At 30.2% G+C, this 26,011-nt stretch overlaps 1 protein-coding gene across 2 annotated transcripts in view; it reads left to right on the top strand.

Annotated features, from left to right (window-relative positions):
- The window catches only part of LOC118194658 (oxysterol-binding protein-related protein 11), a 69,959-nt gene that overhangs the window by 16,873 nt on the left and 27,075 nt on the right, over nt 1-26,011 (top strand). For both annotated transcript variants that reach the window (XR_015044401.1, XM_085827656.1), the window contains exons 7-9: nt 9,004-9,231; nt 9,334-9,375; nt 21,081-21,164. Coding sequence is in view for 1 of the 2 variants with exons in the window: in XM_085827656.1 (XP_085683782.1) it covers nt 9,004-9,231; nt 9,334-9,375; nt 21,081-21,164 (354 nt within the window). In the remaining variant the exon portion in view is untranslated. The remainder of the gene's footprint in view (nt 1-9,003; nt 9,232-9,333; nt 9,376-21,080; nt 21,165-26,011) is intronic.

The raw sequence follows: 26,011 nt of genomic DNA on the forward strand, positions 1-26,011 counted from the left end.
CATTTGGGACTCTTAGGTAAACCTATATATTTATATACTAAATAGCATATTAGGATAGGTAATTATGAATTAAAATCTATTTTCGTCAAGTAACTGTGTTTTATTTAATGTTTTTTTTAAAATTCAAGACTGTTTTAATAATAAGAAAACTTATTAACATCAAAACCACGCAGAAATAATCATAGTAAACATAACTAACTAAAACGAAAGAAAAAATGCTAATCATGTTACATTTGCAATAATAAATGAATTTATTATACACATAATTTGAGTGGTCATTTGTGTACTTTTGTTGTTTGTTTTTTGAAGAATTTAGTATATTTTTCAAATCGATTTTACTTGCCTCTTCATGCTTGATGGCAAGAAGCGAAAAATAGCTTTAATTGTGTTTGTCTAATCATATTTCTTCTGCAACTTTTATTGATTTTTTGCTTTAAAAGTGATCTTTTTACTGTAGCAACAGTTAACACGAATTGGTTAACCTGCGAGCATGCGCATTGTGTCCAATGGACTCGTGTGATAAAACAAACCTTTCTCAAACCACGCCTATTTCATGCAAGCTATTTAGGTCCAGTGTAATCGTATCTGAGGTCGACATCTTTATGTTTTCGAAGTTTTTCGCTGGGACTTTAATTTGGAAGCTTGATGTAGATTGGATCGGGTCTTTTAATCCCACTGAGCCTATTCGTACTGCTATTACATAGTTGATTTGTAATAGTATAGAAAGTGGAAAACATGTCTCATAACTTATCTTACAAGGAAGAAATGTAGAAATTATTAGATGTGTATTAACTGGCAAAGAATGTTCTGAAGAAAATGAGAGTGGAAGTGATCGTGAATTATTAGTTCACATGATACTGATTCAGAAACTGATATATATTTTGAGAACAAGAGTAAGAATGAAATAAATTGCTTTACCAGGAAAAAAAATATTGGAAAAGAAAAAAAAAAAAAAAAAAAAGGATGCAGTGTTTGCCCAGCGAAAAAGCATAGAAAAATGAAAATGCACGGCTTTGTATGTGAAAAATATTTGTGTTTGGAACGCATGACAAGTTCAATGTGCTGTTAACATTTGTTGTTGCATTTTTTTCTCTGCGTCTATATTGATAATAAAGAAAATAAAGAACTAGTACAAAGAAAAGGCATACTTTTTTTTATGCTAATAAATAATAAGATTTTATGTTCCTTTAATAAATTTTGTTTTATAAAAACATTTGGAGAAAATAAAAAAATTAATGTGCATATTTTTTAAGTTTCATTATAAAAATTATTATTGGCATAGATGTAACACTTTTCCTGAAGATTTACAATTTTTTCTTCAAAAAAACAAGAACCGGGTCTTTTGAACCCAGTGGCGCAAGGTCGTGCAACTCCTATGAGCATGCATGCTCCCGGATTAAAAACATAAAGAAAGCTGTGTATATTTCATAGCAATCACATTCCAGTGAACTGTATTTTTTACCTTAAGTTCCTAAATTTCTTAAATAATTTGATTTTTAATAAGGTCATTTTTACACAACTGTAGAGCATTAATAAATAGTAAAGTAAATTATGGCAACTATATTTCAAAATAAATATGTGCTACATTGTCACATTTTTCTATCAGTTCAGTTTCCTTAGCATGCATTATATACCAAGGTTCCCCAAAACCAGATCAGTGTCATGCTAATAAACTGAGAATTTATTTGAACTAAAATATGTATAAAATGCAGTAAAATACATTCACTTTTAAGTATTCCTCATAAGATTGAAATTTACATGTCAAACTCATTAAGATGACATTTTATCTCTTGGTTAGAAATACTGAAGTAATATCCCATTATATATTTTTGGCCATTTGTTTTGATTTTGTTAAAATTAATTTAAGTCCGTTTCATATTTTCTTTATATTTAAGAAGACATTATTTTTTATGTAACTTCGTCTAAGTTTGTTTTAAACAGTGGAACTTTGTAATTGAATAAGAAATGTTTGCGTATAAAAATGAGATTTGATCACCACATGACTTCTTTGTATGGCGTATTAAATTTAATACATTTTTTGCTGCCATTCATTTAAAATTATTTCCTTGAATTATTGTAATTTAATTAACTGATCCTACAAAGCAAGTTGAAAATAGCATAAAAAATTACAAATTTTGAAATTGTATATCCCGATCACTTTTTGTCATATGGGAGTCAAACTTGATATAATTTTTTTTCACTATGAGTGTGAAACTTTACCAAATATAAGTATAGGAACTGGGGGATCACATTAAAAGTTAAATTTTGTTATTTGTCAAAAATTAAATTTTTCAGAAAAATTTAACATTGCCGAAACATGAATATTTTCATCATTTCAATGTATTTTCATCACTTGGTAATTGGAAGTATATGACTACGACCAATGATAGCAAAAATGAAGACTGGGTAAGGACTTTTGAGCTGTGTATATAATTATATGTTTGATACTGCTGATTGCAGTAAAAATGGGAGGTACACAACTAGATGTTATAGCACTCCATTATGCAAAATTTCTATATTCCATAGCTAATCATTTTTGAGTCATGCGAGATACATGTATACAAACGTACATACATCAAATCCCTTTTCAATCCATTTTAAGTCGATTTTACAAGCCATTTGGGGGGGGGGGAAGAGTTCTTTATTCTCTTTGTACACACAATTATCATGCCAAAAAAAAATAGTAAATACGGATTCAGGAGTCTTCCAAAATGGATATTTTCCATTGAAATATGATGCCTGAAATTTTTCCCGTTTACAATATTTCCTTTACTTCATACAATGAAGTTAAAAATAAGAATGAAGAATTTTAAACAACCACATTTTCATCCGCAGAGAACCCGTTGGCGCTTCGGGAAAGAACCCGTTGGCGCCGTTGCATTCTTACTCGCCAAGCTCGCGGTTCATCGATGATGAGCCGAGCCGTAAACGTGATTTTTAGTGCATGTAAATTCAAGTTAGCAGATAAAACAATATATTAAGCATATGGTAGTAAAAATTCACATATAATATGCATGTAGATGTAAAACTAAAGGGTTAAACGTGATATACAAAAATAAATTTGTATTAAATTCAAGTTAGCACAGAAAAGAATATATTATTAAGCATAAGACAATATATAAGCATTTATAACGGAAATAAAAATTCATTTAAAAAATATAAATTAGTATTAATATACTGAAATTAACCGGTTAAACGTGATATACGAAAAAAATTTGTCTTAAATTCCAGTTAACACAGAAAACAATATATTCCTTACACCAGCAGTTGATTGCTAATTTTGATGACCATGGTGATGCATCAAACTATTCTGTCATCTTATATAATCAATATTTTTTTATTTCAATTTAATCATCTATTTATGCCACACCTGCCATCCTCTGAAAGGTTATTGTTAGAAAAGCATTAACAATATATTATCTTGTTAAAATTTTACGCCATAAAAATTGATTTATTCTCAGAATTTTAGATGACAATAAACAATAATAAAAATAAAAGCATTACTTAATTATTTAAAATGCACATGCACATTTTTGCGGTCTACGAAAACAAATTATTTTAGACTTTGGAAACCTCATGGTTCTTAGAGCTGTTAATAATTAAGAACACAATGTGAACAGCCGTGTTACAAATTAGCATTCACCGCTCCTTTCATCCCGAACCGAGAACCGGCATCTATCTACGAAAATATTTCTATCTATTCGTTGTTAAAAAATTCAGAAAAAATAATAATAAATAAGAGAAGAATAATATAAATCTGCAAATGTGAACAACGACAGTCTTAATTCAACAACATAAACGCAAGAGGAATGGTTGCAAACTTCGAACAAGCGAATGGGATAAATCCGAAGGGTTACCAAGTTAGAACTATTATCGCCAAAGTTGGCGATGTTTACATTTACCAGGTTCTCTGCGGAAGTGCTTCCAAAATGTTTAATAAAACAAAGAAGTAAATACTGAGTTTTTTGGGTAAATTTTGTTTATTGTAAGGTCATAAATGTTCCATTATTTCATAAACAACTATTACATATTTTTAATTTTATAATTTCTTCATGTTACCTCCCTAGATTGAAACTGATAATCTAAAATTCTGAAATCCAGAACTGCTTAAGTACCAATGAGTTGATAGTATTTATGAGGGAATTTTCTACTTTGATTGAATGTCTTTTAAGTTTCTTCTTGGATCTCTTGCGTTTGCTTCTTCACATCTTCATGTAAATTGTGTGTAGATTCAATGAAGCCATTTAGAATTTCAGCTTCTATTGGGTTGGCCCATAAGTCCTGTCATCACTTTTTGAAGTGAAAATTTGGTGTGAAAATAAAATATTTTGGCAGTAGTGTTTTATGTTATTAGATAGAGAATCATATGCTGTACAAAATAATGTGTGTAGTTTTTTTTTTTTTTTTTTTTATGTTTTACTTTTTGTTCTTTTTATGCTATTAAAATGAAGTGTTGTTGAAAAAAAGAGCATTTTCGACACCTGCTTTTGGCGTTTAATCAATGTGCTGAAACCATAGAAGCTGCTCGAGAGATTTGTGAAATGTAGGACAAAGTGATGCCTCTTAGAACAGCTGAAAACTGGTTTAAGCTATTCAAAGAATGGTGGTTCCTACAGTCAAGGCATTGAACAGCTTGTTGAAGGGTGGAAAGAAGTTGGAAAGACCAGTGGAGAATACATTATTGATTGATTTGTTGTTCATTTCTTATTTATTTTTTTGAAACCTAAACAAAACAAAAAAAAAAAAAAAAAAAAAGCCAGAACTTATCGGCCAACCCAATATCAATACTTTGATCTTCTTGTCTTTATCTGTCATTATGTTCAAATCAAACAAAAGGTGACAAATTACGCTTCTCTGAAAAGTTAATTTGTAAAATATCATTGTGTTTGTACTACTTCATAGAATCATTCATCTATGGTCAATTAAGAAATGATTGATATTCTATTAAAATTTAAGTGTTCAAAATTGTTTACTGGACAAAGTGGAATGTGAAACATCTTGGTGAGCTATAGACTGGAAATTTATCATTCAATACTAGTTCAGAGTAGATTTTTTGTTCTGTTTGGCTTATAATTCATTACTAATTGTAATATCTCTTCACAATTTTCTGCATTCTTAATATGACTCATATAAATTTCCTTATTATTATAAATGTTAAAACGTATACATTAGTTTTCTGACTCAACTTTTAAATTTCAATTCCCTTTTCAAGTCAGTTCTTCAAGATTTATACTTTCTGTTTCAGTGATAGCTTTTAAAAACATTTCATTTTCTATGATAAAATAAATATTTGATTTAAATAAAGAACCATTAATTTTGAATTTGCCTTCAAATATTCCTACAGGTTTAATTTTTCCATTGTCATATCCCATTATTTGTCGATTTGCCAGATTTTGTCAAGTAACTATCTTCTTTTGTATATTCTCAAATTATCATTACTTACTTGACTACCAGTGTCTGTTAAAATTTCAGTTTGAAAATTACCTAAAAGAACAGTTTTATGCATTTCTATCTGATGCATCTGAGCAAATATTGTAAAAGTTTGTCATCTTGTCTACTTTTAGATGTCCTTTTAACACACTATATGGCTTAATGCTTAAATAAATTATATTAAAAGCACTTAAATCCTTTACTTTTATTACTAAACGCATATGACGTATGATCTATATTTCCACAATTATATCTTGGTTCTTTATTTTTGCTAGGCACGATGTGTGCTATATTGCAAGTGTTGGTACTTGAATGACTTTTTAGTTTCATATCAGGAGTGCAGATTTCCTGATAAATTAAAAATTTTTCTTTAAATTCAGGAGCACTTTTACAATCATATAAAAAATGTGACTGGGATCAAGTATCACATTAACATCACAAACAAAAAGAGATCAGTTGTCAACAGAACCATAACTGGCTATTTCTTGCACTGTAATTAAATACTCAGAAAGGGATACACTTAGTTTTAAGTGTTGCTTTTGTAACAGACTTTGAAATTACACTCTATTTATTTTATAGTCAAATTCAGACAGCAGGTTTTCTTTTAACATTTAAATTATGGACCCTTCAAATTATGATGCTTACTCTCCAGCAATGAAGTATTTACTCACTCTTGTTTAATTCCTCATGCCAACTTTAAGCAAAGGTTCACATTGACTGCATTATATATCGAAACTGTTTCTGAAATGCTATGAAAATGCAATATAATAATATTATGAATTATAATATTTTGGTCTAGTAAATTATTTTTGAGAAGTGATTTTCTAGAAAATGTCACCCCCCCCCCCAAAAAAAAAAAATTCAGGTTTTTAAATTACGTTTAAAGGGGCTTTTTTTTTAATGTCTTGTGTGTTACCTTTATTTATTAAATGTCATGTTCTTTGCACTTAAACCATAAAATTCAGTTCAACAGCAGTGTTGCAAAATAACTTAATGAGCTTAAATGAGCTTAAATGATGCTTAAATGAGCATATCTTTAGAATTTCCGATACACAGTTTCGTGCACTGGAGATAAGTCCCCTCCCCCTGCCGTAGAGTGTTGCTTTTTAAATAGTTAAGTTTGCTAATCAAAAATTTGTTAAAGTCTTAGAAAATATGAAATCGATAATAAAACAAATTCCAAATTTGGGCTTTCAGATGCCCATATTCGCAGTAGGATTACGTCATTCAAAATTAAATTGGATGGCTGTATGTACCATTTTTTTTATCACAATGCAAGAAACATACATACATACATTTATGTAGATTCTTCATTAATTAATTTCTTCAAATATAATACAGGGCGATAGTATTTGGTGGCAACGATTTGAAAAGTGATACGCCATTTATAGGGTTCTAACGCAAAATCGAAAAACCAAAACAATAGTCCTTCAGGGACAAAGCCCCTTTGGACTAATTAAAACATCAAAATCATAAACAAGTAAAAAAGCTTAAAATAGTAATAAAAATTACTTTCTATTTAAGTGAATCAAGTTGAAAAAGCAAAACATAAGCAGAAGCACTCCAACATATGAAGAAATAATAAAAAATAAAAATTTGATCCCAAAAACTTAAATTAAGGACAAAAAGAAGAGTTAGTTCTTAAAATCTGTAACATTATAAGTATATGTACAGAAAAAATTAAATCTTTTAAAGAAAACGTCAATATTCTTATTCTGTGAAGGTATGAGAAAGAAAGCTTCAATCTTCTTGTTCTGGGAAATTATGATGAAGAAAACTTTAATTTTTTATTCTGTAAAAGTATGACCATAAAAAATAAATCTATTACAAAATTCTGATAGATCTTTATTATTATAGCCTCTGGCTTTTAAATGCCATAAATATCATCAAGTTTATCTTTACTTCTCGTATACACTTTGTGACTGCCATGTTTTTACAATTGAATTTGATATAGCATCTGAAGCATTTTCTTGTTCAAAGACTTCTGCCTCATGTTCGTTGATTTTTATTCCATCAGTTAGCGGGGTGCCGCAGTCCTTCAGTATTTTATGTATGAGCAGCTGTTGTTTGTTATTGGATCAACAAAATGAAATTTGCGGTTCACAGTAAATGTCTCCAACTTGCTTTTACCAGGTTTTATATACTCACCAACAATCTGAATAAATCATTGACCCCTCTTGTAGCTTTTTCAAAGCTATGTATTCATATATGAATTCTTTCTCTACATCTAATATGATGGTTTTCAGATTAGATGTAGAGAATGCACCTCTCTCATAAACTTCCATTTAATAGTTACATTTTTGCTAAGGCTGAGTTGCTTCTCTCAGCACTTAATCACTGTCAATTCCTGTGCCTAACAATAAATAAATCACTGTGCTATTACAAACAGTATTCTGAAGCTAATAGCCAGTAAAAATGTATGCTTTCCCTACATTTACAACTTTTCATGTTCTTTCAAATGTCTTCATTGATATGTAGTTTTTTTTTTAATCCCTCTTTTTGTTCAAATTTTATTTGTTGTTTATTTGAACATCAGGTAAAATGCAAAGAAAGATATAGCATCTTCTTAAATTCTCAATAATTCAAAATATTTCAGGTTTCTTGAATAAAGAAAATACGATGACACACGGAATACTCAGAACTGTTCTCATGACTACAGAATTATTAGTGATTGTGAATTGTAAATATTTTGATGAAAAAATAAAATAGGATAATGTATAGTTTACCTGCAGCTCTTCCCATTACAGCAAATTATATGTGATTGTCATACACCTGCCAGCCATTTGAAGATGGTTTGTATTGGCGATTCAACCATAACTTCATTTATAAAATGTGAGCCATAATGACGAAGAAGTACGAAACTTTTATGTGTTAACAAATAAATGCTAATATAAAGTGTGAAAATATTATATGATATTTGAAAAACAGATGTTTTAGAATCCAAAATTTAAATAAATGCAGATATAAAGTGTGAAAATATAATATGGTATTTGAAAAGCAGATGTTTTAGAATCCAAAATTTTATAACACATGAATGGATGATCAAATTTCGAAACATTGTGATCTTAGATTGAAGCTGGCTTTATATATGGCAATTTTCTATGCACTTTTTGGAGGCAGTCATTAAATCCACCTTCATCAGAGAATAGAAATATTATACTTGTTACATAAGTAGTTATTATAGTTTGAAAAATTCTAAATTATATATTTATATCTTTAAAATTCAATGTATTAGAGGGAATCTAAACATTAAGATTTGGCAAACATTTAGAAACAGAAATGAATCATGGATGACATGACTATGATGCTTACTTGCTATGTTCAGTGATTTGTAAGCTGGCCTTCTATAGTGCAAAACATAACATTTTAATTTTGGAAACATTATTTCTAATAACTTTAGTGAAGTTCAGTGTTAATTTAGTTTTTTTCTAATAAAAAGAGATTATATCTTATATCTGTCAAAATAAATAGAGACTTTTCATTTGAAACTTTTAAGTTAAACTATAAAGGGTAAATTTTAACTGTTTTAATGCTTTCTGCATGTATTAATTGCTTTTTTAATTCTTTTCATAGTGTACAAAAGTGGAACAGCAAACTGTCCCTAATACTTTTGCTTTATGCAAAAGCACATTCCATACTCAAGAACCTGTTCAACAAGCAAGTCCAAATCATGCAGTTACTGATAAAAGTAAAGTTATAACACCTGAGAAATCCTGTGAAAAAATTGACTCAGTTTTAGAAATAAAGGAGTCTGTTTATAAAGCAATTGAGTGCCAAAAATCTTTAGCTAGATCAATAGAAGTGAATATTCTAAATTCTTTTATGAATAAATATAAAATTCAGTGTAAAATAAATGTCCTGTTAAAATTAATCACCTCATGGATTCATTTTATTATTTTCTAGGATCTGCCATTTTCTGGGCCTCATATTAAATGTTCAGATACTGTGAGTATATATTATGAATTTTATGCATATATTATAAAACTGTTTGTATAAATTAAATTTTTTAAAATTACCCCCCACCCTCCCAAATGACTGCTTTTTTATTCCTGCTATGAGGGGTTGTTGTTGTTGGATATATGTTATCTTATAATTTAAAATAATTTTGCTTTCTTTCTTTGATGATATAAACATCTTAATGAATAGAAGTTTTTTTTAATTAAAAAATTTATTTGTTATTTAAATAACAAATATTTCTAATAAGTACTGTTTAAATACAGTTTAAGATTTAAAAAGCCATGCCTTTCATTCATAGGGTTAATATCTAATAGTACTAAATTAGTAATCCAGGTGTAGCTAAGTTTAACAAAAAATTATGAAAAGTATTTATATTTTTTTGCTCAACAAAGTTAGGGAAGCATATGATTTAGAATATGATATTGTTCAACAAAATTAGGGAAGCATATGAAAAACAGATAGATGCTTGTAAATATGCAGCATAATGCAAAAAGCATATTTTTGAAAAGGGCAATAAAATAATCGAATAAGTAAAAAACCATGTTTTTATATAAATAAAGGTAATTTTACGAAAACCTCACAGACATTAAAAAAACTAATTGTCATCCATAACCTTTGGAGATGAAAAAATAAGCATTTAGGGAAAATCATATTACTGTGGTTTCTGTAAACAGTCTTATTTATTTTTTTGTCATATAAGAGTGTAAAAATTATTTTGTGAAGTTAATAGTTTTGCTGGTAGATGTACTTTTTTTTTTCAGAAATTTTTTGGTCATTTATCACTTTTCCTGCCTTTCACATTTTCTTCTTGTACTGATATTAATACTAATAGTGTATGTAATTGTATTTAAAACATAAATTCAAGGTTTATATAAAAAGTACTAGGACTAGGCATGTTTTCAAGAAACAGAAAAACACTGACAGAATATCTGCATATGAATTTTTAGTTATTGGGCTTAAAAAAATTATCTGCATTCTCTGTCATCAATTTGTTTTATGGTAATTGTATTATCTGCCATCACAAGAAGAAATTTAATCTCACCTTTTAGATAATTTTTTTCACTGTGTGGAGAAATGCAGTCCAAGATTGCAATGTTTGAATCAGCTCTGGTTTGCCTTAAGTAAGATGCTGAGATTACCCAACACCACATTATGTAGGCATGGCTAAGTCTCTTCACATGGTGGATGATCATAACATAATCTTGAGCACAGCTAAGAACTTGTCAATGGAAAAAACAGCATATATGAAGTTTTGTTTTAACTTTCTGAAGCAGTTGTACCAGGAAAATGACTTTCTTTAACGCCGGCTGTGGCATAACTGTCGTACCAGTCATGCCCTCCCTATTGTAGAGAATCGCCTATCTGTAAATCTCTGGGTTGTCCATTGTCACTGCTCAGAATAGCCACTGGCTACGCATTATTTCCCCCTTCTTATCAGTTTGGCTACATTTTGGAAAAAACTGCAGGTTCTGTCTCGCGCCAATATACTTTAAAATCAAAGAGAGACCATCTCTCTCTCAAACTGTCTCATAATTTTAGTGCTAATTTTTTTAGTACTGACTTTTGCTATGATTAAAACGTCAGCGATTTTCCACGCTCTTTAAGCTTACCAGATTTAATGCTTTTTAATAATAGCAAATAAGAATAGATTAATATTATAAATTTAATGCTCTTCTAGAAAATAGGTAAAACCGCTTACTCATAAGTATAAGATTTACTTCCTTTTTATACTTATGAATAATAAGATTTTTTTTTTTTAGTGCATAAAACCCTTAAGAACTGTTAACTCTTTCAAAGCACTTCTATTATGTAGGCAATTTTGTCTGATTTATCAGGAGATAAATAAGAGACAATTGTATGCATAATAGTTTTTGGGATTTTCATTCATTCAATGATTGCTTTCAATGATTTTCATTGATTGTAAATTAAATAAAGTCAATTTATCTTTAGACCCTCTTTTAGGATGAGATCTGCCAAAAAGTATTTAAATATCAGTAAAGCTCACGTTACTTCTAAATTGAATCAAAACATCAGTTACATTGTATAAAATTTCGACCAGTTTTATTTGCTGAAATTCTTATACTCCTCAAGAGATAAAGGGAATTCAGACAAGTTAATAAAAAAATTATTTTTAAAAAAGGTTGTTATTTTGTCTTTAGTAAGGTGTATTTCAACTTACTATTAAATGTTTTGAGAATTAGGATTGGATTATGGAAAAGCACACAAACGCTTTCTGCTTAAGGGGATAGATGCTTTTGTGTAAACCTTTTTAAGAGAAAATTGCTCGCATTTACGTTACTGGTGGGAAACTCCACATGTAATCAACCTGTTCTTCGGTTTGATTGGATTAATTTGGTTCGCTTACTGAATTACATTAAAGCACATAACAATTACCTGTATAAGGGGAGGGATGCCTTTGCGAAGGACTTTCTAAGGGAAGCTGGCTTGTATTTACGTTACACAAAAACCATGAATCCAACCCTTTAGCCGGGATTCAAACCTGAGCGAGCTACAAGTGTTCAGCCACCTTTACCACTCTACTGAAAGGCCCATAAAAAATTTGATAAAGGAAAAGTATTGAAATAACCGGCTTAATTTACTAACCTTTATTTCTCAATCAACAGTACATAAATTACGCATATGAGAGGATTATTTGTGAATAAATAAACTGTATTGCACTTTTCTCCACTATTTCACATTATGATGGAATTATTGCATTTCAAAGTTATTTCTCATGAATTAATTTTGCTCCGTTCATGATTTTTTATTTTTTCAAAGAGAAAATTGCACACTTTAAATAAAAAAAAATACATGAGAAGATACTTTATGCAAAATTTGGCGTAAACAGTTTTCTTAATTTTGCTTTGAAAATATTCCAAGGTAATTGTTTTCCTCACTGGAAGAAATATGAAAAACAGATTTACTGTATTGTGAGTGTCAACATCCAGATGTCCTTATTCTTTTGAAAACGTGAAAGATTACTCTTTTTTAAATAAATTAGAAAATATATTATGTGCAAATAAAATAGTCGTTGAAAATGAAATAGACTTCAACCGTTGGATATAACGATGGTTTTAGATGAAATTTCTGCCTATGAAAAGAAACTGACGTATAATTAATTCTTCATGAACATTTAAAACTGTTCTGAAAAATACTTTTGATGATTGTATGTATAAGTCACTGATTTTTTTTTTTCTCTGCTAACATAAACAAAAGCCAATTTTACAAAGAAAAATTCTCATTAAAGATATACATCCTTTGCCTGATAGTCCAATGTAATATTTGTTAAAGTTAAATGATTAAACGCAACCAATGTATCTCAGATTTTCTTTTTTATATTATAATAACAAAATTATCGAAAAAAGCAGATTGAAGGCTCTGTTATTGTTATGTAAAGCTTTATTATTGCTGTAAGTTCATCTCAAAATCTAATTGTATTGAATCTCATTCTAATCATCTAATGGTAATAAATATTATTATTTTTATTTCATTAAATTAGTCATTACTATTATTTTGTTAATGAAAATATGTTATTAAATATCACATTCCAACCTGCAGACTTACAAAGCTAGTTCATATTTATTATATTTTGTAAAATTTTGTTCTCGTTTTCTAATTTCTAATATGAAAATATGCGAATATAAATGAAGTGGGAAAACAAAGTTATAAAATTCACAAATTATTGCCGAGATTGATCAGAAATAGTGAGTGAAATATAAACATTGCATACATTGTATTCTAAATCAATAGTGCACTGGATATGCATAACTTCATTTAAATGAAAGCAAAATAATCATCGAAAAATTCGCAAGTCTAGCAACCCATCTACTATGCGACAGCGTCCGACAAACATGTAAATTTTATTGCATCCATGGAGGGGGACTAACAACTTTTCTCATTAGGAAAATGTCAAAGAGGGGGCAAAACTGTTTCCGGTCGCGCTGGTCTGAAGGCTATATTATGAGAATTTCAGCCCGGATTTAGAAGGTTAAGCTTGTAAAAATAATAGCTGAAAACCCATGAAATGCTGGAAAAAGTAAATTAAATTACTGCAGTGTCTCATTTTTGCATTTCTGAGTAGTATTTGCAGTTTGTGACAGAAGCAAAAGCATATAAAATGACCTTGTATATCAGCTAATCAACTAAAATGGGGACATTGAAAATGGCAGTTAAAGTCTATGATTTAATGGTTACAGATTATTGAATGACACTTGGAATGCTTGTGGAGGAACTGAACACAAGTAAGCATACAGTTCATTTAATTTTAATAGAAGATTTATGTAAGAGGGAAAAAAATTGTATTGCATTTTCTGATGTCCAAGCAAAATCTTAAGCAAATTGGAAACTTTCTGAGATTTGATCAAGACTGTAGCTAATAATGCCCATATGCCTTTCCTTTTGGTTTTCATTCGTGATGGAAGTTGATGTTATTGATATTATTCAGAAGGAGTGGAGAATGCCAGTCGTCATCTTTTTTGTAACAACACAAATTCTCTTTCATATTAATCACTTTGACTAAGAGTAAGAGACCATACTTTTATTCCTTCAATAAAGATTATGCAGCAGTTTAAAACTGATTGGTGAAAAGAATAAATTGTCATAGACTACAGTTTTGGAGGAGAAAATCTAAATTTTTCCTGTATGATTATTCAAACAGAAATTTGAATACATTCTAATTCCTACATGTTGAATAAGAATGCTTAGTGAATGCAGCAAAATGTTCATAAGCAAAAAATACAACTATTATGCTACATAAAAAGTTTTGCAATAGGAAAAGAAAAGAGAGTAAACATTGTCAGTTCTTTTAAGTTAAATCAGGAATCAATCTAAATGTTTTTTCTTCCATGTACGAAGTAAAGGAAGTATTGTAATTGCGAAAAAGTTCGAGTATGATATTTTAACGAAAATACCCAGACAGCTCTGGAATCTATTTAAACAATATTTTTGGATGAAATCTGTACATACAGACAGAAGAAAGGACTTTTTTTTTTTTCAAAAATGGATTCAGAAGAAATATTTTCATGACGTTTGTGCATATGTACATTTGTATTTATCACTCATAACTCAAAAACGAATGGCCTCAGAACGTTGAAATTATGTATACGAGACTGCTATAACATGTAATTGTGACCTCCCTTTTTAGTTGCAATCGGCCACACGAATATAATTTATTTTGTGGTAGATTATTGTGTATGTTATTTCCTTTGAAAATAAAGTAGGTAAGTTAGAATTCTATTGAAATGAATTTGCTCATTAGTTTACTAAAATTGAATTTTTATAATGGAATTATTTAAAGTGAAAGTGCAACCAACAGACTCATTAATTATTGCCATTGACCAGAAATTAGTTGACTTTTCAAGAGGAATAAACTAATTTACGACCAATTAACAATAATAGATGTGAAAGTGTTTTGTCTTTTTCTCAAGTTAGAATCAAGATTTAAAATGCTATTCAGTAAGACTGATTTAAAATTATTTAAATTGCTAATTAAGAAGCAGAAATTGGCAGTTCTGTTCACTTGAGATCCTATCTTCTGATTGTAATATATAATTATTACAAGAGTGAGTTTTATTTCCTTGCTTGAGAAAATTGCTCTGACACTTTCGCCTTTGATCTTATTAAAATAATTTATGTATTCCATTGTAATAGTTCAGTTTTAAATATGCTATAAAGTAAATTCATTTAAATAGAATTCTAACTTAATTACTTTATTTTCAAAGGCGATAATATATTCAATAATCTACTGGAAAATAAATTATTATTTCATTACTTTGCAGCTTTTGTGCAAGTATTAGGCAATTTATTACTAATAATTAATTACCGTATTTACATAACACGTATGTAAAATATAAAACCTAGCTTTCAAATAATAAATTAATAGCTCTTTAACTCCTGTCTTCATTCTAAAAATAACAGAGCAATACATTTTCTGACAAAACAAAAAAGATTTGTCATCTAATCTGTATTGTGCACTTATCAATGAAGTCCAACATGTGTACATTAAACTGTCATGTGATCTGAAATGGAATTCGATGTAAGAGGGTAATTACATTACACCTCTGTCTTCTTGTCTTCACTCGTCTCTTCTGTTGCTTTCCGCTGTGTCGCTAGCTACACATAGTTTACTTTTTAGATGTTATAAAACTGCTCTATTATTGTGATAAGCCTGCTTTAATATTGAAATAAGATGACTTGGTGAGCGTTGCAACAGATTGGTGTTGGAGAGGACTGCATAGTTAGAGACAGCATAGTTAGCAAGATGACACTTGAAGGTCACACATAACGGTAAATTCCACATATAATTTTATTTCTTGGATAATGCACATCATCACTGTGGATGCGGTATGTCCCCCCCCCCAATTTTGTGCAGGTTGCATCTTAAAGAATGGACGAATTTAGAAAAGTAAACTTTGCGTAGCTAGAGACACAGCAGAAAGTAGACGAAGAGACAAGCAAATAGAACAAGACAGAGTTGTGACGTAATTACTGTTTTATGTAGAACTCCATTTCAGATCACATGGCAGTTTAATGTAAACGTGTTGGACTTCATTGATAAGTGCACAATACAGATTAGATGCCTTATCTTTTACGTTTTGTTAGATAATTTATTGCTCTGTTATTTTTAGAATGAAGACAGGATTTAAAGGACTATTAATTTATTATTTGAAAGCTAGATTTTGTAATTTTCATTTATGTATATATACATATCCACTCTGTTACCTGGCTCGGTGAGCTCAGTTTTTTTATTCTTATATGTTTCAAAATGGTGCATTTTTTGCTTTAAAAGTGATTGAATTATGTTGTTTTTAAGTTCAGGTTTAGGTTAGGTTCCTCTGCATGCATTAAATATAGAATTATCAACAATTTAAAAGTTGTTTAAATGATACTAAGCCTAATAACTAAACCGCCATTAGTTTACATTTGAAAATCTTTGTAGAATAATGAGTTAAGTCAATTTGTACACCAACTAGTGTCTTTTTGCTGCTAAATGAGACCAAAAGTAAACTTTCAGTTTTGTGCCCTGAAAAATATCTTTTCCTGCCTGCTGGCTGAATTGCTTGATATCGCATAGAAACTCTAATTTCAATTGTAATGTTTTTTATAACTGTTTTTAACTGTATTTGGTGCTTTAATCTTTTCTGTACTTTACAATTTTTAATGAAGATGTTTTAAGTTTTTATGTATTTTTGCTTTACCACAGAGTGATAACAGAGTTAATTGAATGAGAAATATATCTCTAATGAAATTCGAGGAAATAAGCTTATATGAAATGCAGGAAAGGATGTGTATAATTTAATAGGCCATACAAGGAAGATGTGGGGTCTACATCAGATTTCTTACAATTGTAGTGCAATGCTGCACACTGCTATTGTGTTGTGATGCAGTTCTTGATCAAACAGTAGATTTTAGAGATGAACACTTTCCTTACTACTCTTCTTATTTGATGTCATCACACTATTTTCTATTTGTGAATGTCAAATTTTGTATAAAAGGACGCTGATTTTCTGATATATGGGATATTAAAGAATTGCAACAGCAGAACTTTCTTTGACATATATCTTCAAAATCCAGATTCAGATGACTATGAAACTTTTTTAACAAATAATACAATTGCACACTAAAGTGTGTAGTTGCTGAAGTAGATTATTGTAAAGAATATTTTCATTATTTTTCATAGTACTGACATCAAACCTTGAACATTTTATGGGGGGAAAAAAAGGAGGGAAAACAGACTTTGTGGTTTTATAGTCAATAAACCTTGATAAAACATGAATAGTTTTGGTTGGTTATTTATGCACAAACAATCTGGATTTAATATAAACATATTTCAGAAAGTCTTTTAAATCCATGAAATTTTCTAATACATGTAATCCTTGTCCCAAGGTATACATTTTATTAGATTTCTACTTATGGCAACACATTTTCTTTACCATTAAGGATGTGTGATAAATTAGCTAAGCATACTTTTTTAATGTTACAGTTGTCCATATAAAATATGCATAGTTTTTATACAGTAGTGAGGGAATTTAGAAACAATTCTGCTTTTTAATTAAAATATTTTATCTTAATTTGATAGGAATTACATTGTAAAATTTATTATCTTCAAGTTTTATGTTTCATAATAATTTATAAAATGATAAATCATCCTATTCAGAATAATATTTGCATATGAAATTATCTTGACATATATGATATTACTAAAATAAATCATCATACCTTTTTTTATTCGGCTGTGTAGGAGTATCTTCTGGTTTTTCTTTTATTTATTATTCATTTTGTGTTATGCAATTTTCACGAATATATTTATATATTTTAAACTTCAGGAATGTCACACATCTTTTCTATATATATAAATGAGGAAACATTTTTTAGATGAAATATAAATTTACATAAAATAGCAGCTTTTGATCAGCACAGATGAGAGGAAGTGAATTCATACACGGTACACAGTGAAGATGAGTTAGATGCATTAATCGAAGAATTCACTGGAACTCTTAATCAAGCTCTAAAACTGGAGGTACCGATATCTAAAAGGGCCAGACATCCAGCTATCAGAGAACTAATTGCTAAAAGAAACAAAGCAAGAAAAATATAGCAGAGAATCTGATGTCCTAACGACAAGAAAATATTAAACGAACTCCATTAAGAAGTCAGGTCCTGCACTAACTTACATGCACAAAATGAATGGTCTAGATATTTAGAATTATTCTCCACAGATGATCAATCCGTATGGAAAGCTACTTCTAGATATAAAAGATGCTACACAAATATTCTTCCCTTTAATGGCCTCGCTGGGATTGCATACACCGAAGCTGAGAAAGGTGATTACTATGCTACTCAGTTTTGCACGAACAGCATTTCCCACCCAGATACGGAATGCACTAACAATTTATATTTTTCACAACCACACATGGACAACATCCGTTTAGCTAAACCTTTGAAAGTTATTAGATGTATCAAGAAAAATCAAGAAGAGCCCTGGAATAGATGGAATTGGCAACAAAATGATATGTGAAATTGGTCATGTGATGTTCAAACTCACGAATATCATAAATCGCATGCTACTCCTCAACTATTTCCCAAAATTATGGAAGACTGCAATGATAGTTCCTATTCCTAAGCCAAACAAGCCAGCAGCAGACCCAGCCTCATACCAACAGATGAATCTTCTCTCGAACCTTGGTAAAATAGCAGAGGCACTGGTATATCATAGAATTTTGGAATACATCAGCAAAAAGAGAGTCTTGATACCACAACAATATGGGTTTCGAAGGAAACGCTTAATCACATATCAACTCTACTGAGTCGGAGTTTATCAGAATGGTGGAGGCACAGCTGCACTATTTCTCGATATATTTAAAGCTTTCGATCGTGTTTAGCTCGACAGCTACTTTACAAACTCATAAACCTGGTTTTTCCAGAATACATCATTAACATCACCAAATCTTATCTCTTTGATAGACACTTTGTCATTCGCTATAAAAATACACTTCCTACTCAGAGAAGTACCTATGCTGGGGTCCCCCAGGGGTCGTTCGTAGGCCCAATTTACTTTTTAATTTTGCAAACGACATCCCACAGACACTTTTCACTACACTAGCCATGTACCCAGGTGACACGGCGATCTTTGCAAAAAATGCATCCCTAGACCATGTTACTCAAGCATTACAGATACGCATACATACGCTGGAGGCCTGGCTTCAAGAACGGAAAATTCAAATAAATGTGGAGAAATTGGAAGCAATTATTTTCACAAGGAAAAACAAAATCCAGCAAAAGATCTATATATATGAAATGCACATCCTGTGGGCTAAGAGTGTTAAATACCTTGGAGTTATGCTTGATAAAGATTAACATAGAAGCCCCACACTACACATGTAATTAATAACTTTGAGCTGATAAACTCACCCCCTTATTTTCTCGGAACTCTGTTTTATCTTTAGATAATAAGTTACTTCTCTATAAATCCATGTTGCTTCCCGTCATAACCTATGCATGTCCTTTTTGGGGCTTTGCTAGTAATACACATATGAAAAAGTTGCAAATTTTGCAAAATACTGCTCTAAGACAGATTACCAGATGCAGATGGTTCATAAGGAACTCTGTGATTCACAAGGAATTCAAAATTCTTCAACTCAAAAATTCATGGCAAAAACTGAAAAAAGGTTCTTTGAAAATATTTAAAAGACAAATAATAATAGTATTCCTGAAATGGAGTATGATTTTAACTTGGCAAACAACACCAGAAGACCTGATGCGCTATTTAGAGCATTAACGTAACTTGTAAAATTGTATATTCGTAATTTGCTGTAATCAAAGCTAATATTTGTAACTAACTCTAAATGCTTTGTTGACTTATCATACAGCATTTTAATTCTATTTGTAAAACAATTTTCATTAATTTCTAATCTTTTTGTAAATAAATTACAAATTGAATTTTAACCCTCCCCCTGTTTTGGTCAGTCCTATCATTAAATTTATATATGGCTCAGAACCCTGCACCCCCTATTATGAATGCAAATAGTCAAATTGAGCTTTGCCCGTGCTTCACTAATATGTTTCCAACAACAGATAACCTGACTGTGCTCCACACTTTATTGTACATTCTGGCTTTACCAGTGCGGAATTTCAGACTCTTAGCAGATTTTATGCAGCTAGCAGTGTAATTGATTCTCTGATGGTTTTAGAAGAAGGAATCGTCATGTACATTTAAGCTCACTAAGCAGATGTATGTAGTACTCGGAGAACTCTTGATATTTACTACTCCGCAATACTTCGCACATGTCAATAACTGCTCTTGCTGCTAATATAGGCTAACTACTTCATTTGCTTATCATTCCAATGCTATGCATATAAAACTTATACCTAAAATATTTTTCACGTGATAAACACAGGATAGGGCAATGCTCAGGAGCCTGGAAAAGGAGTGACTTCGTCACCTAATCTGAAGTCATCCATTTGCTGCCCCAGTTATTAGTTTATTGGGCATTAATGAATATAGATTTGCAAAAATTTTCATTCCTTCATAATGATGTAAATGTAAAATAGTATATTCTTAAAAGAACTAAAAAATTTATTTGAATCTGCAAAATACCCTGCATTTGTTTACTGTTATGGCAAACCTCTCCGATGATGTGTATACTTCTGAAGTCTCTATGTGACTAAAGTCTTTTATTAAGTCAGGTATCTTTTATCATTAAAGCTTAGCAAAAACTTTAGAATCTTACTGAGCTCTTTTGGTGCTGTTGATGGTATAATAGTTAGTGGAAGTTGGCTGCTAACTTGCAACCAATGGTGTGTGTTTGCATAAGGCTTGTCTATGTATGTGCATTTTTCCCTCTTTCTTGTGATTGTGATATATTTACCCCTTGTGATGCACTCTGAGCAGTTTCGGAGATGAAGTGGTTTGAATGATTGATGTGTTTACCTTGGCATGTTTTTTCCAACAAGTATCTAGCCACAGCTCCCCTCTCCCCCAAAAAAAGCAGCTGTTTTTTAAGGATGGAAGAAAGAGAAGATTTTGTCACATTTTCTTATTAAAATGCTTCCTAGTTTATTTCTCTTAAAAATGATAATTATATGAATTTGAGAGAGAGACCTTCCAGTACATATTACATATTATGAACAAATGATTCATAAAATTTTGTGCCCTGTCTATTTTTGTCAATTTTTTAAAATGCATTTCTTTTCAGAGGTTATTGCTAATAAAGGCTATTTCTCAAGCAACAGTGCAAAGCCTCGAAGAATGTTACTTAATTTTACGACGGTGTCGACAAGTAAGCATTGTACTTTATTGCAATAATTGACTCTATTTTATGTTTGCTCATTTTAATTCTTTGCACTCTAGAAACAACTCTGTTACCGCTCAGTATATCATAATGACTGAGAGATACCATTAAGAATTATATCAGTTTTATTTTGAATTTCAACTTTTAATCACTGACAGACAATAATATTTTAAACAAAAGAGTAAGAAATCAGAAATCTGAATGCAGTCTGAAAAACTGATTAAAGTAGCAGTATCAATATAATATGTAATCTTCCATTTTTAGTTAGGTATTTCTTTGATGACATCACTAAAACTATGTTTTTAAATATTAAAATAAATACAAATAATTAAAAATGTGTGAATTAATTTAATAAATTGTGGAATTTTTTATTCTGTTAAATTTAAATTGCTTTCAATTTTACAAAAGTTGGAATCACCTTTCAAAGGGCTGTCGAATTGGAGAAAGTTTCGCTTCGAAAAATCAAAGGTTAAGACAATGCTGATTACCTATTTTGATGCACAGGGAATTATCCATAAAGAATACGTACCGGAAGGTCAAGCAGTTATTAGTGAATTTTATTGCCATGTTATGAAGCATTTCCTGGCTTGCATGTTCGGCCCCCATCTCACTGCATCAGGCAATTGGTTTTTGTTGCATGATAATGCATGCCCTCATACCGTAATGTGTGTTAGACGGTTCCTCGTGCAGCAGAAGGTTACGGAGTTATTTCACCCTCCTTATTCCCCTGATCTTGCGCCAGCAGACTTTTTCCTCTTTCTATGACTGAAATTGGCACTAAAGGGACACCAAATTTCAAGCTGCTGTTACCAAGGAACTTAACACAATCTCAAAGGATGACTTTAAAATGGGTAAAACTGCTATGGAAACCATGGGAATGCTTTGAAGTGTGCATGGCAAAGAAACTTTATCTCTCAAGACAGTATTTCAGGATGACTTTTTCAAGTTTCCAGAAGTAGTATGAATGTTGTCAGAAGTGTATTGTAGATGGAAGGAACTACTTTGAAGGACAATGATGTATTTATATGTAAATATATAATACAGTTATTATTATGGCACCAGTCACCTTACTTTTCGCTCCCACCTTTTATGTTATTTAAAGATCTAAATTTTCATGTACAAATATATTCCATTTTTAAAAAATGTTTCATGTGTTATGCATCTTACATCTGTGAGATGAAGCATGTGAATTAAGCTTTATTTATTGTGTTTCAATTTGACGTTTTGTGGTTGCACTAAGATAAAATTGGGCAGTGTATAAAATTTGTAAATTCTTAAATAAACTCAGATGTTCATGTTTTGTTGCTTTTGAATGTATGATTTAAAGTAAAACTAACAGTTACAGTTAATTTTGACATGATATATGAACGATTTAAAAAAAAAAAGTAGAATAAAAAAAAATATATTTGTTGAAAAAGTTTTGACCAAAAATAAATGTCTCATAAATGGAATTTTTGCTAATTTATTTCTATCCTCCTCCCAAAAAAGGTGCATAAATTTTAAAAAGTTGCATTACATTTACAACCGTCATACCTTAATAGAACCTCTATCCTCTTTTCAGTACTTAGTAGTGAGTTAATGAAGAATGGGAAAAGTAATACAAATGCATTAAAAACTTTTGTGTCATTTTCTTTTCTGAAATTCAGTAAATAGTAGACTATGATCGTGAATTTCTAATAAAAGACAAAGTTCTACTTTTAAATAATGAAGAATCTGCATGTTTGTATGTTCCTTGCATTGTGGAAAAACAGCAGCACCTAAAGCTTCCAGATTGTGAACATATGTAGTGTTTCACCGAAATATATGCACTTTGAAGTCCAAATTTTGAATTTGTTTATTTATTTCATATTTTGTGGGAATTTAAGGAACTTTTGATTAAAATCTGAGCATTTAACTGATATGTGTTGCCTCTGTGCTAAGTGTAAGATATTATATTTCAAATTTAATCCAAATTTTAATCAGTGGTATAAAAGAAGTTTACTGCCACTTTGCAAAACATAGAATATTTATCTTTTGAATGTAATTGCATTGTGGAGAAACTATGGCACATAGAGCTTGTGGAGAAACTATGGCACATAGATTTTGAGCACACTTAGTCCTCCTTCTGAACATGTTTGCCTGAAGCTGAATTTTAAATGTGTTAATGTATTTAATATTTTATGCATAATTAAAAAGTATGTTTAAAAATTCAGTAATGTAAAAGCTTTGTGTTGCTACTGTTTTTTTGGTGTGACGTTCATTCTAGGCACTACCACATTTTACATTTTTGGTAAGTTTTGTCTGAATGGAATGAAAAAATATCAACCACTGTTTGATTCTTTAAAAAGACAGGAATTTTATTATAAGGTACAAATGAATGTTATCTATCCGCTATCGCAAAAAAACTGTGAAGATATTGCTACAGTCAAAAGTCGTTAATCCGGACTCATCAGGACTTCGGCGATTCCGGATTATAGATCATCAGTTTAAATCTGGTAAGATGGCATACAGAAATTACAAAATTAAAAATATGAAACCGTAATTTATGAAATAAAGAACACTTATGATCTAAAGGGTATCAAAATTTACAAAAAGAAAAAGCATAATATTTATTTGTTTACTTTATTAAACATTTCTTTCAATGTAAGTTGTTTAAGTTGTTTTGTTTCATGTGATAATACTTTCTCTTTAATTCTATTAAACAGACATAATTTCTTGTTTAGTTACAAAGTTCCGCTGTTCAAGTCCTATAATTGCTATGTTGAGAACACCGACTAATTTGTCAATCGAAATTTTTTCGTTTTCACTAACCTCTGTCACTTTCTTCGCTATCGGAAGCGAATTATAATGACGAGGAACTTGTTTTAAATCATATCAAAGACGGAGCACATCGAGATGAAATACTAATTTGGTAAGGAATTATAAGCCAAATAAAATAAAAACATCTGCCCTGAAGATAAGGATAGTGCTGACAGATCAACTTCCAATTCATTACGCGCCCGCTGCGGCGTTCCCCCCGCCGAGCAGCGTGAAATTGATAAACAGATTTCGGATTTTGAAACATACTTTCGCTTTAGATCCTTTACATATTAACAAATATATATCGGAAATTCTATTTGATATAATCGAAAGTTTAAGCTTAGTTTTATAAAATTGCTCTAACAGTCTGCAAAAAATAATAAGCCAGATCCAATTCGCAGATTAAGGAACAACACAATCTGAAACATTAACTGAATTAGATAATTTTAGCTTAGCTTACACCGTCCGTTATACATTAAACGTGCATGCGTAAACGTTTTATGAGCATGCGCACAAGCATATTCGTGGCCGTAAAGGTCTTACGCGCGCGCGCGTAAACGCCTATGTGCATGCCTTAGCGCGACGCATGTTCAGAAAGTTTGTAGCTTTGAGGTCCGGATTATAGATCATTCCGGATTATGGGTGTCCGAATTAACGACTTTTGACTGTACTAAATAATCATAAAGAATTTTATATTTATAGATTTATACCAATTTTTTTATTTATATATCTTTTAACCCACATTTATCAACCTTTAAGGTTTTCTTGTACATTATGAAGCAAGCAGTGGATTTAGTAGTTGATCATGTAGGTAAGAAGTAAGATGAAGTGGTTGAAACTAGTTTCCCCCATACCCTGCTTTGAAGCACTGGAGATCCTTTCGTAGTGACCAAAGCATTGGGTAATTTACCATAAAGTTCAATGGGTTTTGACACGATCGGATGTAAATGTTTTGTAATTACGTCGTAAATATACATATAAATGTATATATTTTCTTTTTCTACAACATTTCAGAGTCCTAAATATGTGAAAAGAATACATTTTCAAACAATATTTCAATCTGAACAAAATTAAATGTTATACTTTTTGCAGAACAGTTTGCTCAGAAAGTTTTAATTTGAATGGAATATTTTCAGCAGTTTTCGTTAATTACATTAAGAAAAAATTTTAAGGTAAATTCAATTTTCTTCAGTTAAGGATCACACAAATTAAGATAAAAGTTTTTTGTATTATTTAATATTAAAATTATGCATTATTTCTTTTCTATTTATAGATCTCCTTCCTAAAATACTTTTATCATATATGACATGATTGTTTAGCTTCTGAGGCATATTTTAAATAAAAAAATCTATGTCAGTTTATAATTAATGCTGTATTTGGTCCATTTCAAATTAGAGCACCTTTTATTTTAATAGCTAAATACTTTAAATAGTACTTAACTTTCTCTGAATATTTCTAAAAGGGAATAAAATAAGGATTTTTTTAAACATATTAGTTAAAACTTGTAACTGAGTTATTATAAAATGTAAGGAAAATAATTATTTTAACTATACTTATCAAATTTTTTTACCCTTAATTTTCAACAATACATATTCCAAAACTCTTTTTTTATTGCTTTCTCAAGTACACATCTCATACAAGTTTCTTTGCAATACTTTTTAACAGATTGCTTTCCAGTATGAACAATTCTTGCTTAAATAGTTTTATAATGTATTTGTCAACAGGATTTCAATTTATGTTTACAATTCAATGTTAAGGTTAATATATGTTTAGATAATATTTATAATCATTATAAATTTAGATACATTTAATAATTAGATTTCTTTACAGTAACTTTCACAGTTTCACATGAATGAATAAATCCTTCATTTCAAGTACATTTATAAATAATTTAATAAATATTTACGTATTTTGTTAAAGGCAGATACATGCTTTCTGGAAGCACATGCATAAATATCCATATGTATTTCATATTTTTCATTTCCGGCATGTGCGAATTTTAATTAATTTCTGTGCATTCACTGTATTTTTCGAGTAAAGTAATTTACACTGATTTA

This window comes from Stegodyphus dumicola, chromosome 12, assembly GCF_044657685.1.
Source record: "Stegodyphus dumicola isolate Sdum_Otavi_A_Nest chromosome 12, ASM4465768v1".
NCBI lineage: Eukaryota > Metazoa > Arthropoda > Arachnida > Araneae > Eresidae > Stegodyphus > Stegodyphus dumicola.